The sequence below is a fragment of the Artibeus jamaicensis genome, unplaced genomic scaffold (genome assembly GCF_021234435.1).
Source record: "Artibeus jamaicensis isolate MK-2021 breed Jamaican fruit bat unplaced genomic scaffold, CSHL_Jam_final scaffold_847, whole genome shotgun sequence".
Taxonomy (NCBI): Eukaryota; Metazoa; Chordata; class Mammalia; order Chiroptera; family Phyllostomidae; genus Artibeus; species Artibeus jamaicensis.
Genome location: NW_026522057.1, coordinates 25,814,680 through 25,829,055, shown reverse-complemented (window position 1 = coordinate 25,829,055; position 14,376 = coordinate 25,814,680). Strand labels below are relative to the sequence as shown.

The window sequence follows — 14,376 nt, the reverse complement described above, 5'->3', positions numbered from 1 at the left end:
GAGCCCAGCTGCCAGTGTTGCTCCTGGCTCTGCCTTGTGATGGACATGTGACCACAGGCTCAGGGGCCTCATCTGTGAAATGGGGACAATGGCACCTTCCCCATGAGGCTGTTGTGAAGCTCAGAGGCACGGCCTGGGGCCGCGCTGTGGCCTGGCATGTAGGACGTGCTCACCTGCACCGGTTTTCCTCCCTTGCTGTTTGAGACCAGCTTAGGGCGACCCCGTAGAGCCTTATGTGTGGGGTCTACTTTCCAGTCTCCTGCACACTGTGCCGGCACCAGGTGACTCCCGGGTGCCCCCAGGACCCAGAGGTAGTGGCACAGCAGAGCCGCGGGGCCTGGGGGAGCACTCACTCGCTCCCTGCGGCACTCACTACTAGGTCCGACTTCGATGGAAGCAGATGAGCCTTTCTAGGAGGTGCGGAGCCAGGGGGGGCCCCAGAGGACTTACTCACCTCTGGTCTGGGAGAGAAGCCTTTTTTTGTGTGAGGCCACCTGCTACCCCACCTGTTGCATGGAGGTGTTTTTTTTTTTTTAAAGACTCTTCGTGATCATCCAGGCTCACTGCTGTAACCTTCAGCACATGAAATGCGTTTCAACATTGCATTCTCTGGGATTCTTAATTTTTGACTTAGTACCAAAGCTAATGACCGAATGGTAGAAGTTATTTTTTCCAAGGTAAGATCTATTCTTGGAGTTGGAAATTCCCGAGTCAGAAGTCCAGAAGCAAAATGCTCTGTGTCCTGGGCTGTCCCCCCAGACCAGTGCCTCCCCTTCTCTTGAGTGCGGAAGGCCTCTCCCCCTCACTGACCCACGCTGTCACCAGGAAGAACCAGACACGGAAACGAGCGTCCAGGCTGCACGCCGCACACCGAGCCGTCGCACGGCTGCCCGCAGGTGGCCCGGGGTCCGACGGGAGTGGGGAGCAGGGTCCGCTGCTTCCACGAAGCTGCGATCCCTTCTCTCTGCTTTAAAAAAGAGGCATTGAGACATCAGGCAGAATGGTGTAAGGAGACTTTCTAAAGCATCTGCTGATAGTTTAATTCAAGAAGAGGGAGAGGTGTGCTGTCATCCGTATTTTATAAATATGTGGAAATTTAGGCTGGGCAGTGTGTGTCCCTTCCCTGATCTCAGAAATGGAATTCTTTGTTACGTGTGTAAGAATTTCTTGACTTTTATACTTAGGAAGTTTTCAACCTGGAGTGTAGAGCTACATGTGATGAGTTTCAGCTCAGTTGCAGTAATAACTCAGTGGTGGGGAAGCACTTTGCAAAACAGAAGATGCCTCTGCGCTGTGCATATGCTAGGTGATGCGTGCCACTGAGGAGCCGCGCTTGGAACGCGCTGTCCCGCAAACCCTGTGAGAAACCTTCTTCCCCTCCCCCATCCTGTCTGGGGCCCAAGTGGAAAAAGAACCCAAGTTCCCCTTGGTCACGCCAGGCTGCGCGACGCTCCCTCATGCTGCTGTTGGCAGCTGGTCTCACGCCAGGTCCCCAGCCCTGCCCCCACCTGCCTTCTTCCTGAATGTTCCGAGACCTCGTCCTCGCAGTTTGGCTTCCCCGCACTTGGGGGCTCTAGCTCTGTTGCCCCCCTTGTCAGTTTCTTTAGATTCTGCCCCTTCCCCTCCCTTCTGCTCCTGGGCCTTGGGGGCATCTGGCTGCGTCTGAGTCGGAGCTGAAGGACATTTGTTCCGAGGGTGCCGAGCTCAGTCTAGAAGAAGCCAAGGCGGCCTCTCCGATGGCCTCAGGACGTCCGTCCGTCCAGTAGAAGAGCCAGAGGCCCCAGAGCTGTGTTGTGGGTGCTCATTTAGCTTCTCAAGTCACTTCTTATTTATTTAACTTTCCTCATCCTTTTCTGAGTGGATAACTCACTCACACGGTTCCAAGTGTGACAGCTCCAGAAAAGTGTACAAAGTGGCGCCCCTCACCCTCCCTGGAGCCGCCACCAACAGTGTCACTTTCCTGCGTGACCTTGTACATTGGTGTCTTACAGACTTTAAGACTTTTAAATATTTTCATTACAGAAATGGTATGTATAACACCACTAAGAAAACTAAGTAGAAGAACCAAAAAGTTTTTCATAAGAATAAATCAAACGGAATTTACTCATCCCTGTTCCCTGGTCGTCCTCATCCTTATCCAGACAGCTTTTACGTGGTTGGACTCAGCCTCATAACTGTTGAATATCTTGCTCATTTATGGTGTTTGCTTAGAAAGTTTCCAAAACCTGGGGGTGACAGAGTCGGTCTGCAGAATGAGAGGTTGCCGGACAGTAACCCGAACCTGCACCCATCCGTCCTGCCCCCCCTTCTTCTTGCAGAAGTACCTGCTCCCCCTCATCATGGGCGGCCGGGAGGACAGGAAGCAACTGGAGCGGATGGAGGCGAGTCTCTCGGAGCTGAGTGGCAGCGTGGCCCAGACAGGTAAAGATTAATGACTCCATCAAGCCACCCCTCAAAGCCCTCGTGGAGCAGCCCCTTCTCTGCCCCTCCCCGCTCCCCTCCGTCTCCACTTTATGTGGTGACTTCATTTATCTGCTCGGAGAATCTGTTCACATTTGCAAATGAAGCCGCCGTCATTTCGGTTTAATTTGAAATTGCTTGTTTACTGTCGGCACGGCCTCAATTAATTATGTTTTTACGGAAAGGCTCCCAACCTCAGAATATTAATAAGGGGAATAAAATGACAGCCTTTCTAAGGGCTGTAAAGTTCATTTTTAATTTCTGCTTCTATGAGGTTTTCAGGGGGGTTTTCAGTTATTTTCCCCCTTCCCTCAAAGAATCCAACACAGGGTCAAGAGAGGCTGTAATTACTGTGGCTCCCGGGACCCCGGCCACCTCTTCTGTCATCGACTCCATGGGGCTCACATTCATTACCCAGAGCCCCAATGATGGCCTAGATTAGCTGGGACCTGTCGCGCCAGAGGTGGCTTTTCTCCTCGATAAACTTGTTTACTAGAGGGAGGCTCCGAATCTAAAAACTCAGGCAAGTAAGAGAGCTGCTGTCCCCGGCAGCCCTCACACCTTCAGAATGGTGGGCCCGAGGCCACCCAACACGGCTGCAGGAGCTGCGGGAGCCCCAGCACCTCAAGCTTGGGTTGGGGGGGGCAGGCAGGAGCAGCGGGCCACAGGTGGGCGGGTTCCAGCCACCCCCGAAGGGTGTGGGACCAAGGGTGTGGGACCGGAGGCACGTCTGCCCCAGGACCGGAGACTTCGAACTGGCTCTGCAAGGACGCAGGGAGGCCTGGGAGAGGAGGGGCACGGACATTCCGGAAGCCGGGGAGCCCAGCGAGTCGCCAGCAGGCGTCATTAGAAGGGAGAGGTTCTGGGACGACATGCTGTTGAGCACAGACAGCGACACAGCGGAAAGATGAGGGAGAGAGACAGAGGGGAGACGCCACCCAGGTGCCTGGCCCCACCAGCAGACAGACGGTTGCGGCCACGGCTGCAGGTGCTGCGGACAGATTAGATGCTGCAGCTTGAGGTGTGTGGGCACCGTGAGAAGGAGAATCTGCGTGTTTAACAGATGCCTCTTCTCTTCTCTCCCAGTGACTCAGTTGCAGGTGACGCTAGCCTCCGTCCAGGAGCTGCTGGTTCAGCAGCAGCAGAAAGTCCAGGAGCTCACCCATGAGCTGGCCACTGCCAAGGTATCGGTCCTGACCCCGGCCCCGCCCCTCTGGCTCGGCCCGGCGTGACTCCTCACTCTGGTCCTTCTGGTCCAGTTCACCACGTTCCATGGGTCTGGCTGCTGTTTCCTGCATGTTGGTTACAGGGCCGTCTCGCACTGCTCTTGCAGAGAAAGGAAGTTCCAGTGACAGAGGCCATCCTCTCTCTCTCCCCTCCCTGTCACCTGCCTGTGGGAGGAAGGAGAAGCAGCTCTGTGCTGGCCCTCTGGTGGAAGCGCGTGCCCTAGCTCTGGGGGTGGACCTCGTGGACACACAACGGCCTCCACTTGCAAGTTAGGTCACAGGTCACAGTTGCCAAGAGTGCCTGGGGGAGGGGTGGAGGGAGTGCCAGGCACTGGGCTGAACTCTGCTGCGAGGCCCTAAGCCCAGGGCAGGTGGCCCCAGCAGAGTCTGGCGACAGCTGGGGTTGGTGGGGCGGCTGCCGTGGTGGCTCTCTTCTGAAACCTAAAGCTGTCTTAGTCACGTCAGACCCTGGGGTCAGACTGCCCGGATGAATATCCTCCCCTGCCATAGGCCAGCTGTGTGACAACAGGCAAGTTACTTAGCCTCTCTGGGCCCTAGTTTCCTCATCTGTAAAATGGAGCCGTAATGGCACTTCCTTCATTGTCTTCACATGCTTAAGACAATGCACGGCTGCAGTCGGCTCCCGGGACTGCGGGCTCTGGCCTGGCTTCTGCGGGTGTGTGACAAGGTTGTTCCCGAGGCCTGGTCTTGGGCAGCCGGGCCCAGGGGGTGTCTGCTGTCCTCCCTGCTGCATCCCTGTCTCCTGTTGGCTTTGGGCTGCCCCCCTAAATCTGATACGGTAAAGGACCGCTCTGCTGGCTCTCCCAGGGGTAGAGACCCCAGCGCACAGCACTCACATCTTTTGTGTTTGCGAAAACCCAGCAAAATGGGAGTCTTTCCATTTCCCATGGAATCTGGGGTGCCTCCTGTGAAGAGGTCCTTGAGCATCCCCTCCTCGGATACCCCCAGATGGGGGGGCTGCCTGCACTTCCTCCTCAGATGGTGCAGTTGCTGGGTGGCCCCCTCCAGCCACTGCCCATGCTCCTCGGACGGGTGGCCCGTAAAGCACCCAGAGGCCAGTGAGGCCCTGCCCCACGCTCCTCTATTATCTTTTGGAGCAGTGGCCTGCTAATGGCCAGAAGCCATTCCGGAAATTAGAAAACTGTTCTCAGACCTTCACCATTAAGATTAAGACCACATGTTGCATTTGAAGAAGGGAGGGGGCTGGGATTGTGCCTGGTGGTTGAGAGCCCCCCCCCCCGGGTCTGTCATGTGTGTTTTTCGGAGGGTCCCCCACCCAGCCCGGCCTCTTTGGTCCATGTCTCCTACACTGGAGTGAGGCTCGCTGGTTTGGTGCCCAAACCCACACGTGTGAGGCTGGTTACCCCATAAACCGAAGACACGGAGCTGTGTTTTCTCAGCCGTAATGTAAGTTTTTATATCTGGCTTCCAAGCTCCTACTGCAGCACTGTAAAAAATTAAAAAGAAGAGCATTAAGTAATTAAAAAAACCTACATAAAACTGAAGGCTGGGAGTTTTCTACAACTGTTTTTTAAAGAGACTGGCTAAAAAGCCCCAGATGTCAGATTTTATTTCTAAATCCTGGCATCTGGCACTGTATGCGTTTGGAAATTTGAGTCCTTTGTAGGCCAGTGAGTGGAAATTGCTCCCTTGTTAATGGGCTGCTGTGGCTTTCAAGGTTTCAGAGCAGCCAGAACAGCGGCTCCTGGGCCTGTGCCGCCTGGTGGTCTGGTGCGGGGGCCCTGGGGGGCTGCCTGCGGGCGGTGGGTGTCGGTGTGTGAGCTCTGACACTGCTGGGCTACTTCTTCCCGAGCCCTGAGGACCCTCCTGCGAAAGCGTGCAGGGCTCCACGTGGTGGGCGGGAAGCAGGGGGCCTCTCCACCTGCCAGCCCAGGCCTCCCACCTTCTCCTGAACTTCCTGCGGTGTTGCATCTGGCCAGGGCAGCATTGCCAGGGAAGCAGGGACCTTGTTCGGTTAATGTGTGCACTTGAAGCCACCCCAGAGTGGCCTCCAGCCCGGAAGACACAGGCCTGCCCACCTGCGGCCACTCCACCTGGATCTGGCCCATAAACGCTTCATACTTCATAGGCGGCTTGGCCACTGCCCGCTGCCCCTGGGAGGGACCACAGACCTCCCGTCCTCCATCCATCCCAGCTGGGTCTGCCAGAGAAAGGCGGGCAGTTCACACGGGGGCCGCCCCACTCAGAGGGGAGGGTGTGTGTGGCGGGGTCACTTGGCTCTTTCTTCCACGGCCCCTGCTGGGGGGAGGAATTGGAGTCCCAGGGCGGCTTCCTCGCTGAGCCTGCTGGTCATGCCAAAAGCACGCTGGGGGCCTGTGGCCTGGTGTAGCAGACAGCAGGGCGGGGTTCAGGGCCCGGCCTCGCGGAGCCAGGGCCGAGGGCCTCTGAACAGCGGGAGACGTGCCCCTGGTTGAAGCCCGTCTGCTGGGCCTGCTGGTGACTGAGTGGAGCAGCGGGTGGGCGGGCAGGGCTGGATGCGGTGGGCTCCCTGCCCCTCCCAGGCGGCTCCCCTGAGCTCTCTTCTGCGTGGGCCGTGATCGGCTCTGCAGGGAGAGGGGCTAAGCTAGAGGTGACTGTTCACGTGTCCTGCCGGAGCACTTCAAACGCGCACAGCAGAGGGGCCGCGCGGTGAGCCCCGACCCTCACAGCCACCGCTGCCGCTCCAGCCGGTCCTGTGCACCCCTGCCCACACCCCTCCCCACATGGACACAATCCGCACACACTTGGGTTTGTACCCCCGAGTGATTCGGACTCTCTTGTCATTGGGTCCTTTTGTTTCACGTGATCAGAATGCCGTCATCTCACTGCATACACGTCCGAGTCCTTAGTCTGTCCTCCAGGAAGCCAACCTGTCAGAGTTGTGGGGATGTTTGTCGTTTAAACAGAGTCCCATGCAGGCAGACCCTGCGCGGGCAGTGGCAGAGTCTTCCCAAGGTGTCACCAGGCTGGTGCCCAGGACATGGAGTGACCCTGGCTGCACCCAGGGTCCCTGAAGCCCAGCCCTCCTGCTGCCCCAGTCCTCTGGGCTCCTTGGGTGGGAAGGGGGGACAAGCCACCCTGATCCCTGTTCCCCTGTGTTTCTGCTTTCAGGCCACCACATCCACCAACTGGATCCTGGAGTCCCAGAACCTCAGTGAGCTCAAGTCGGAAATCAACTCCTTGAAAGGGCTGCTGTTGAATCGGTAGGAGCTGGGAAGGCGGTGCTTCTGCTCCTCTCGTGGCCTGGGACTGAGCTGAGCCTGTGGCTGGTCTAGCTCGGGGTGGGGTGTAGGCATTGCATGTGGGAATCTTTCAAGCCTGTCCTTTCCCTCCCCAGTGGCCCCCTCCTTCCCTGTCCCAGGTGGCCATCCGCAGCGCCCACAGCAGTTTCCGAAATTCACATTGTGCCCTGGCTCGATCAAGATCTGGTCAAGGAAGGCCCTGGGCAGAGAACATCCCATCTCCGGCAGACAGGGCCACCTCCTTTCCACCCTGAGCCCCAGCCAGACCACTCGGCGACAGCCCGGTCCCAGAGAAGATGCCCACGTGAACTGAGACAGGGGCGGAAGCCCCTCCCCCGCCCCAGGTCTGCCGCCCAGCAGCCCTGCAGGGCCTGCCTGGGACGGCCGGCCGGCTTCCCTGCATCCAGGGACACAGGGTTGGTTGGTCACCCAACCTGCAGGGCTCCCGTGTCGCCTTCGTGCGGCTTATGGTGGGCTGCGGGCCCGGGGTTTGGTGGGGCGTCTGAGACAGTGCAGAGAGTGGCTCGGGGACAAGGGTGGGGGCTCCAGCCAAAGGGCCCCTTTCCAGGCTACTTCCAGGCCCTCTGTGACGGAATGCACCTGACCTTGAGAAAGGCACGGCTCTGCTTGGGGGTGGTCATGAGAAGACCCCCGTGTTTCCCAGCTGAGGAGGCAGGAGGTGTGAGGCAGGGGACAGCAGGCGCTGACTGATGATGCTGGTGGACGCCTAGGCCTTGACCATGCGCTCGCCGCAGCGTGGGTCTGACCAGGGAGAGCTGCCCCGGACCCTGCTGGGGGAGCACTGGGCAGCCAGGGTAGGCAGGGAGCGGGCCTTTGTCCGCTTGGCTCAGGCAGAGAGACGGTCCCCTGTCCCAGAGCTGTATTTCTAAGCCGTTGCCAAGAAGACCTGATCTCTCAGGTCCCTCCTGGCCTTGGCTTTGGTCGGGCTGCTGGCCCTGGTGCCCAGGGCCAGAAAACAGGGGTGGGGAACAGACTCCCCTGTAGGTGTTGAGTGTAGCGGCTTTCTAAGGAAGTGCCCCAGTGCCACTCTCTGGGGCTGAGGTCTCAGAGCTGGAGCAGCACCATGTCCGCTTTTGCAGAGCCGTAGATAAGTTAGAGTCAGAGGCCCAGGTCTTTGGGGACCCCAGTTCTCTGGCTCCCCACCCTTGCCTGCCCCCCTTTCCTGTGCTGTAGGTGGACAGTGCAAGGACTGGGGGGAGGGGCTCCTGCACGTGGCAGGCCCCCAGCGGGGCTGTCCAGCAGCTGTGAGGGGGCGGGGCGTCCACAGGGGGCGGGGCGATCTGCAGGCGGCCCAGGGTGCTTCTGGCCTGTGTATCAGCTGCCCTAACCTCCCAGAGGCCTCGTTTCTGTGAGGGCAGGGTGGGGGGAGAGGAGGGGGGCCAGCGGAGCTCATTCCTGTCCCCTGCTCAGGGGGTGCTGTCCGGAGCACTTGGGATCGGGGATCCTCATCCCCAGGATCAAGATGCTGTCACAACCCGCTCTCTTCTCCCTCCTTGCAGGAGGCAGTTCCCACCCTCCCCGTCGGCCCCAAAGATCCCCTCCTGGCAGATCCCAGTCAAGTCGCCCTCGCCCTCCAGTCCTGCCACCGGGAACCCCCACAGCAGCAGCGACATCTCGCCCGTCAGCAACGAGTCTGCTGCGTCCTCGCCCGTGAAGGAGGGGCACAGCCCCGAGGGCTCCGCCGCCACCTGCCACCTGCTGGGGCCCCAGGAGGAGGGCGCGGGGGTGGTGGATGTCAAGGGCCAGGTGAGGATGGAGGTGCAGGGCGAGGAGGAGGAGCGGGAGGACGAGGAGGACGAGGACGTGGGCCGCGTGGACGCAGAGGACTGCCGGGGGGTGCAGAGGGAGGACCGCCGGGGTGGGGACGGGCAGATCAACGAGCAGGTGGAGAAGCTGCGGCGGCCGGAGGGCGCCAGCAACGAGCACGAGCGGGACTAGGCCCCGTGGCTCCCGGCCCCTGTGCGTGGGGCCGTGTTTCTGCCCACCCAGCCACTCTCACCTGCTCCTTCCTGAGCTCGGCTCCAGGCAGCCAGCCTTGACCTTGATCGCAGGCTGAGGGCCCAGTCTCCTGGACTGATGTCCCGTCCGGGTGTGTCTGCTGAGCATCTTAGCTAACCCAGCAGCCAGCATGACCAGAGGTAGCTCTGACCTGACTCCTGACCCTCTGAGGAGGAGGAGCTGCGCCGACCAGTGTCTGCTGCCCCACCTCCTCCCCTGCCCCACGGCTCCCAGTTCGCTTCTCTCCAGGGGCCTCAGGCTCTGGTTGTGCCCCCACAGCGCCTTTCTCTGGGGGAGGGCCTCCCGGGCCCCGCGGCCAGGCCCTGCCCGCCCAATGCTGCCCTCCGCCTGTCCCAGCCCCACCAGGCCCTTTCATCCTCCTGCACCAATGAAGTCGCACTGCACTTGTGACTGTCACCTGCCGTCTCCCTCAGCGAGACATGGCCGTCACTCCCGCATGGGAGCCAGGCCTCGGGCCTTCCTGTCTGTCCTTCCCAACCAGGGACACATGTCCCTCTGTGTGATCAGGTATAGGTTCAGAACGTGAGAAGCAGCTGTACATAATTGTAATAAAGATGAGTTGTCACTATTTAACCCCTGCCTGTGGCTCCCTGTCTGCTCCTGGCGTCCAGTGCCTGGGAGGTGGGTCTGGGCTGGGGCCAGGCCAGGTGAGCTCTGGGGAGGCCCCGGAGGGGCGGAGGGCCGGGCCAGGCGGGGTTCTGCGGCTGCTCCCCGGAGCCTGGAGGCTTCATCCCCGGCCCCGGTGCCTGTCGAAGGGCGACGCAGCTCCGGGAGGAGAAGGGACCACATGTTACTGTATATAGACCTGCTGCGAAGTGTGATGAGCTCTCCTTCCTTAAATGGATGAACGTGCTCCCAGGAGAGTCTCGCTCGCTCTTCCTCCCCCGTCTCCTCTCCCTCTCACCCTCCCTGTCTCCCTTTAACCTTCACACGGCGTCTGGCTGCTCCTGGAGAGACAGCGCGACGCCCCTTCCAGGGAGCCTCCGCGCCCCGCCGCCCGCAGGCCGAGTGTGGGGACGCCCGGTCAGGTCCGGGTGTCTTATGTGGCGGCGGAGGCTTTGCACACAGTCAGGGACCCGCTGGCCGCGGTGGGGGCGGGGCCCTGCAGGGGCGCACACCCTCTCGGGCTGGCCTCGCTGGCCTTCTGAGCCTCTGGCCACCCCCACCCAGCCTCGGGGAGGGAGGAAGCCAGGGGCCAGGGGCTGAGTGACTTGGCATTGGGGCTGTTTTGTCCCAGAAACAGTTCACCTCCTGCTGGGGCCCCTCCTGGGCAGCAGACCCCTTCCTGACCGTGGCCCCAGGCTACCACAGACGTGCCCGGTCTCGGTGACCAGGGCCACTCTCTGACCTGAGTGTCATCATCCCCCCACCCCGGCCCAGTCCCTCCGGCTTTGTCTTTGATGCCCACAACCTCCCGTGACATCCCCGCACTCTGCTCTCCCACCACGTGCTTCCTGGGGACAAGCAGAGCCCACGTTGAGTCACTGCCACCTCCCTGCTGTCCACAGAGATGCTGGGGTTCTCAATGCCGGGGCCCTGGGCTAGTAGCCTGTGGTGGACGAGGACCCCCAGGCCTCAGGGTGACAGGGTTCTGCCCTCTGACCCCTAGTCCTGAGTGGATGGTCGTGGGGTCTCCCCCTTGGGCTTGATGACCATTTGTCATCATCTCTAATTTTCCAGAGGTTCATCCTGCAGGGCAACCAGACAGGGTGACCAGGAGGCAGGTGGCTTGGTGTGGAAACATCAGCCAGGAGCACCCCCCGAGGCCAGAGGCCCTGGGGCCTCACCTTCTGGGGGGCAGGGCTGCAGCCGGGGCTCTGCAGGCTTGTGGGCGCTGGGGTGGGCAGGAGAAGCCTGGGCCCTGGGCCTTTGGCCCTGCAGGTCCCAAGCATGAGGGTTGGCTTCTGAGGACGGCGCGCCTGGCCCGCGGTCAGGGAGGAGACACCCCTCCCCAGAACGGCGTGAGTGCTGCCTAATAAAGGCAGCGCTGGACGGAGGGAAACAGCCCTCTGAAAAAAAGCCTTTCATTAGAAAAATAATGCATTTCATCCTAATAAGGTAAAAATATTTGGAAAGGGGCAGAAGTGAGCAGCAGGCAGCGCCTGTCAGGCCCTTTCTGGAAGGGGGAGATTATTAGACTCAGTCACAACGCAGTTTTGTGGAGCGTCTCTCAGGAACGCACGCGCCCCGCACCGGGAGCTGGCGGCCGTGGGCACCCTCCTGGCCCCGTCCCCGTCGCCAGCCTGGTGCTCCTGGGTTTGTGGGCCCCCGGCAGGCGGGGCACCAGGGAGCATCCCTGCGGGCCTGCCTCCCTGCACACGGGGGTCTTGGGACCCCAGCTGGGAAGGGGAGCTTCCAGCCTGGGGGCAGGTGCTCTTCTGCCGTGTTGGAAGGGAACAGAGTAAATAAAGCCCCCCTTGTACCGCCCATGCGGACCCCCGGGTACAGGTGTGCCCACGGGCAAGCGAGCTCACTGTCCCTCTGCCTCTGTTTAAATAAAGACGGGAAACTCCTCTCCAGGGTCCTGTGATCTGCTCATCTCCACAGAAGTGAGTCCTGGGTCCTTGGGGGCTGACTCAGGTGGGGGTGGTAGGTTCCCTAGAAGCTCCTGCTGGCCCTGAGTGCCCAGTCAGGACACTGTGGTGCTGGTCCTGTGGCTGGGGGCCGCCTCCGCGCCAGTGACTGCCCTGCCCCAGCCCCGCCCCTGCCCTGCCTCCCCCCGCCCCTGCACCAGAGCCCAAGGAGGAAGGGCAGGCAGGAGACATTTCTGCAGGCCTGACAGTCATCCTCAGGAGTTTACTTAATCCTTAGTGTTTCTTGGTCTGTCTGTTTTAAATCGTTTCTGCCAAGGCACCCAGAGCGGGTCTGGAGACCCAGACAGGGCAAGTGCACAGGTGCCAGTGAGACCCTGCAGGTGGGGCGACCCCAGCCTGTGATGTCCCGCTCACCTGGGCGTCAGCCTGAGTCCTGGCTGACCCCTCCTTGCCCTTGCCGAGACTCTGGGCCCTGCTCTTCCTCCTGCCAGGGGCAGTGAGCAGGCAGGTGGCGCTGAGGTGTGACCGCGGCCTTCACACACGTGCCGCCCCCGCCCCCCGCTCTGTCACAGGGCAGGTTTGAAGTCTCCAGCACCGTGGGGCACCGTCCACCTGAACCATGAACAGTTCACTTTCAGTGAGCACTTAGAAGTGTGATCCTTCTGGAGGAGAGAGAGATTTTATAATTCGATATGGAGAACGCCCGAAGCCTCTCCCTGGCAAGCGCTGAAAGCCTCTTCTCTGCAGTTCTCAATGCGCCTTGGAGGCTCAGGCGCCCCTCCCCCTTTCCACAGCCCCGGGAGAGCAGTTCCCGGGCGTCAGTGGTGCTGTGGCGCCTGGAAGACCCCAGCGCGGCTGCTGAGCCTTGGAGGCTATGGACAGAGCCAAAGCCTCCCCAGGCTGGGGGTCCCCCCTACAGTGGCTGGGGTTTGGGGTGCACAGCAGGAGAAGCGGGTGGGTGAGGCTGCTTGCTCCAGTGCCCTCTGCCGCCCTCCCCCCGTGCCAGCTTCGGGCCTGTCCCAGAGGGGCTGGTGCCTCCTCTCTTACAGGGAGGCACAGTCCCGGCCCCTCGTTGTCCCCAGCAAGGTCCCCAGGACTGCTGCCCACTCTGCTCCCTGAAGGTGTAACACTGACCTTGGGGCAGCGGCGCTTCGTCTGCCACCCCCTGTACCCTGGTCTTGGGCCAAGGCACCTTTGGGCCAGGGCAGCCCCTCATGCAGGGGGATGGATGAGCTCCCTTTGCCCAGGTGGCCCAGGTGTGCGGGCTCCCCAGCCACTGGTCCAGGTGGGCGGGATGGAGCAAGGCTCCTGTGGGTGTCTCAGCTTGAGCCTGTGCAGCTGGGCCTGGCTCTTGCCAAGAGGTTTCAAAAGTCTTGAATTGGCCCCAGTTTGGGTGTAGAAGCATCACGGCTACTTAAATCGCAGAACGCAAGCTGGCTTTGCCGCATCTCCCACTGAGTGCAGCAAGCCCTAGGGAGCGGTGTGGGGCGCCCCTGGACGGGAGGGGGCACCATCCCAGCTGCCGCCCCCCCCTCCCGGTGGTGGGTGACACAGGCTTTGGGCAGGAGCCCCTGGTGGGTGTGGTGGGCACTTTTCGTCTGGGGTGGTGTCTGGGAGTCCAGACGGCGGGTCCTGACGATCGGGGGGCCTGGGCCCTGTCCGTCCACCGTGTATGGTCTGCTGAGGGCCACCAGGGCCCAGAAGACCTGGAGGCAGCTCGAGAGAGGGCAGTCCTGGGGGCCCGTCTGGAGTGTCCACTTCCCCTCCCCTGACAGGTCCCTAGGAGTTCTGAGAGGCAGCTGAAGTTAGAGCCCCCTGGGAGGTGTCCCCAAAGCCTCTGTGGGCCCCGCCCCGCTGGTCCCAACCCCCCACCACTGCAGTGCCCAGGGTGAGCCCCGCGGTCCCACCACCCACCCAGCCGAGGCCCCGCGCTTGGCTCCTTGCCTCCCCTCAGGCCCCACGGGAGGGCTGCTTGGCCCACCAGGGCCCAAGAAGCTCCAATAATGGTTTTAATTTGTTGAACTTGTGTTTTATCCCATAAATTAGTCACTGTTTTATTTAACAGAATCAAGATATCCACAAACAATAGGCGAGTTCCAACTTGAACATTTTAATAAGACAGAAGAAAGTATATATTTTCACGTCTGTTACAAACATATTTATGTAAATAGCTTGTGGGCCCAGTTCCAGGAGGAGAGAAGAACGGGGAGGGCCCTGTGTGTGCGGCTGGCAAGGATGAGCTTCGTGGTGGGAAAGACGCCGGGCTGGGCGGGTGTGGGCCCGTGGCATCCAGCCCTGGTCCCCTCCTCGGGACAGTGGTGTGGCCATGGCAGGGGTGCCACATCCAGTGAGATACCCTCCAAGTGCAGGAATGCGCCGCCCCCACACACGTCCCCTCTCCGAGGCCCTGGGACGTCTGGCCACCTGGAAGGGGGTCAGCTCAGGGCAAGGCTGGCAGGGTGGTGCAGGTGATGAGATGTGATGAGAAGCAGGTCACCGTTCAGAAGTGTCAGGGTCAATGAGGCATGAGTCCCAGGGGTGCCCCCACCACCCAGGGCTCTGGGGGAGCCCCAGCCACAGTGCCCCTCTGGCTCTGCCCACCACACGCTCCAGGCAGGAGCCGAGCCAGCATCCGGATCAGATCCGGGTACACGCCGTTCCTGGCCCGGGCAGGTCCCTGCAGGAAGGAGGAAGGAGCCAGGGGAGGAGGCATCTGTGTGACGCTGCCAAGTGCCTGCCCAGTCGCCCTGACTGACAGAGGAGGAGGCTGGTGGGGTGCGGGGGAGGGGGCCCAGGGAGCTCGGGGAGCCTCTGCCGGAGGCACGAGACTTCCACTTCCACGCTGATTGCCTC

General features: G+C 61.0%; 1 protein-coding gene across 3 annotated transcripts in view; it reads left to right on the top strand.

Annotated features, from left to right (window-relative positions):
- Positions 1–9,562, top strand: part of PEX14 (peroxisomal biogenesis factor 14) — a 130,415-nt gene extending 120,853 nt beyond the window's left edge. For all 3 annotated transcript variants that reach the window (XM_053660242.1, XM_053660243.1, XM_053660244.1), the window contains exons 6-9: positions 2,319–2,421; positions 3,547–3,644; positions 6,819–6,910; positions 8,470–9,562. In XM_053660242.1, coding sequence (XP_053516217.1) covers positions 2,319–2,421; positions 3,547–3,644; positions 6,819–6,910; positions 8,470–8,908 — 732 coding nt within the window. In that variant the 3' untranslated portion in view covers positions 8,909–9,562. The remainder of the gene's footprint in view (positions 1–2,318; positions 2,422–3,546; positions 3,645–6,818; positions 6,911–8,469) is intronic.
- The last annotated feature ends 4,814 nt before the right edge of the window (positions 9,563–14,376 follow it).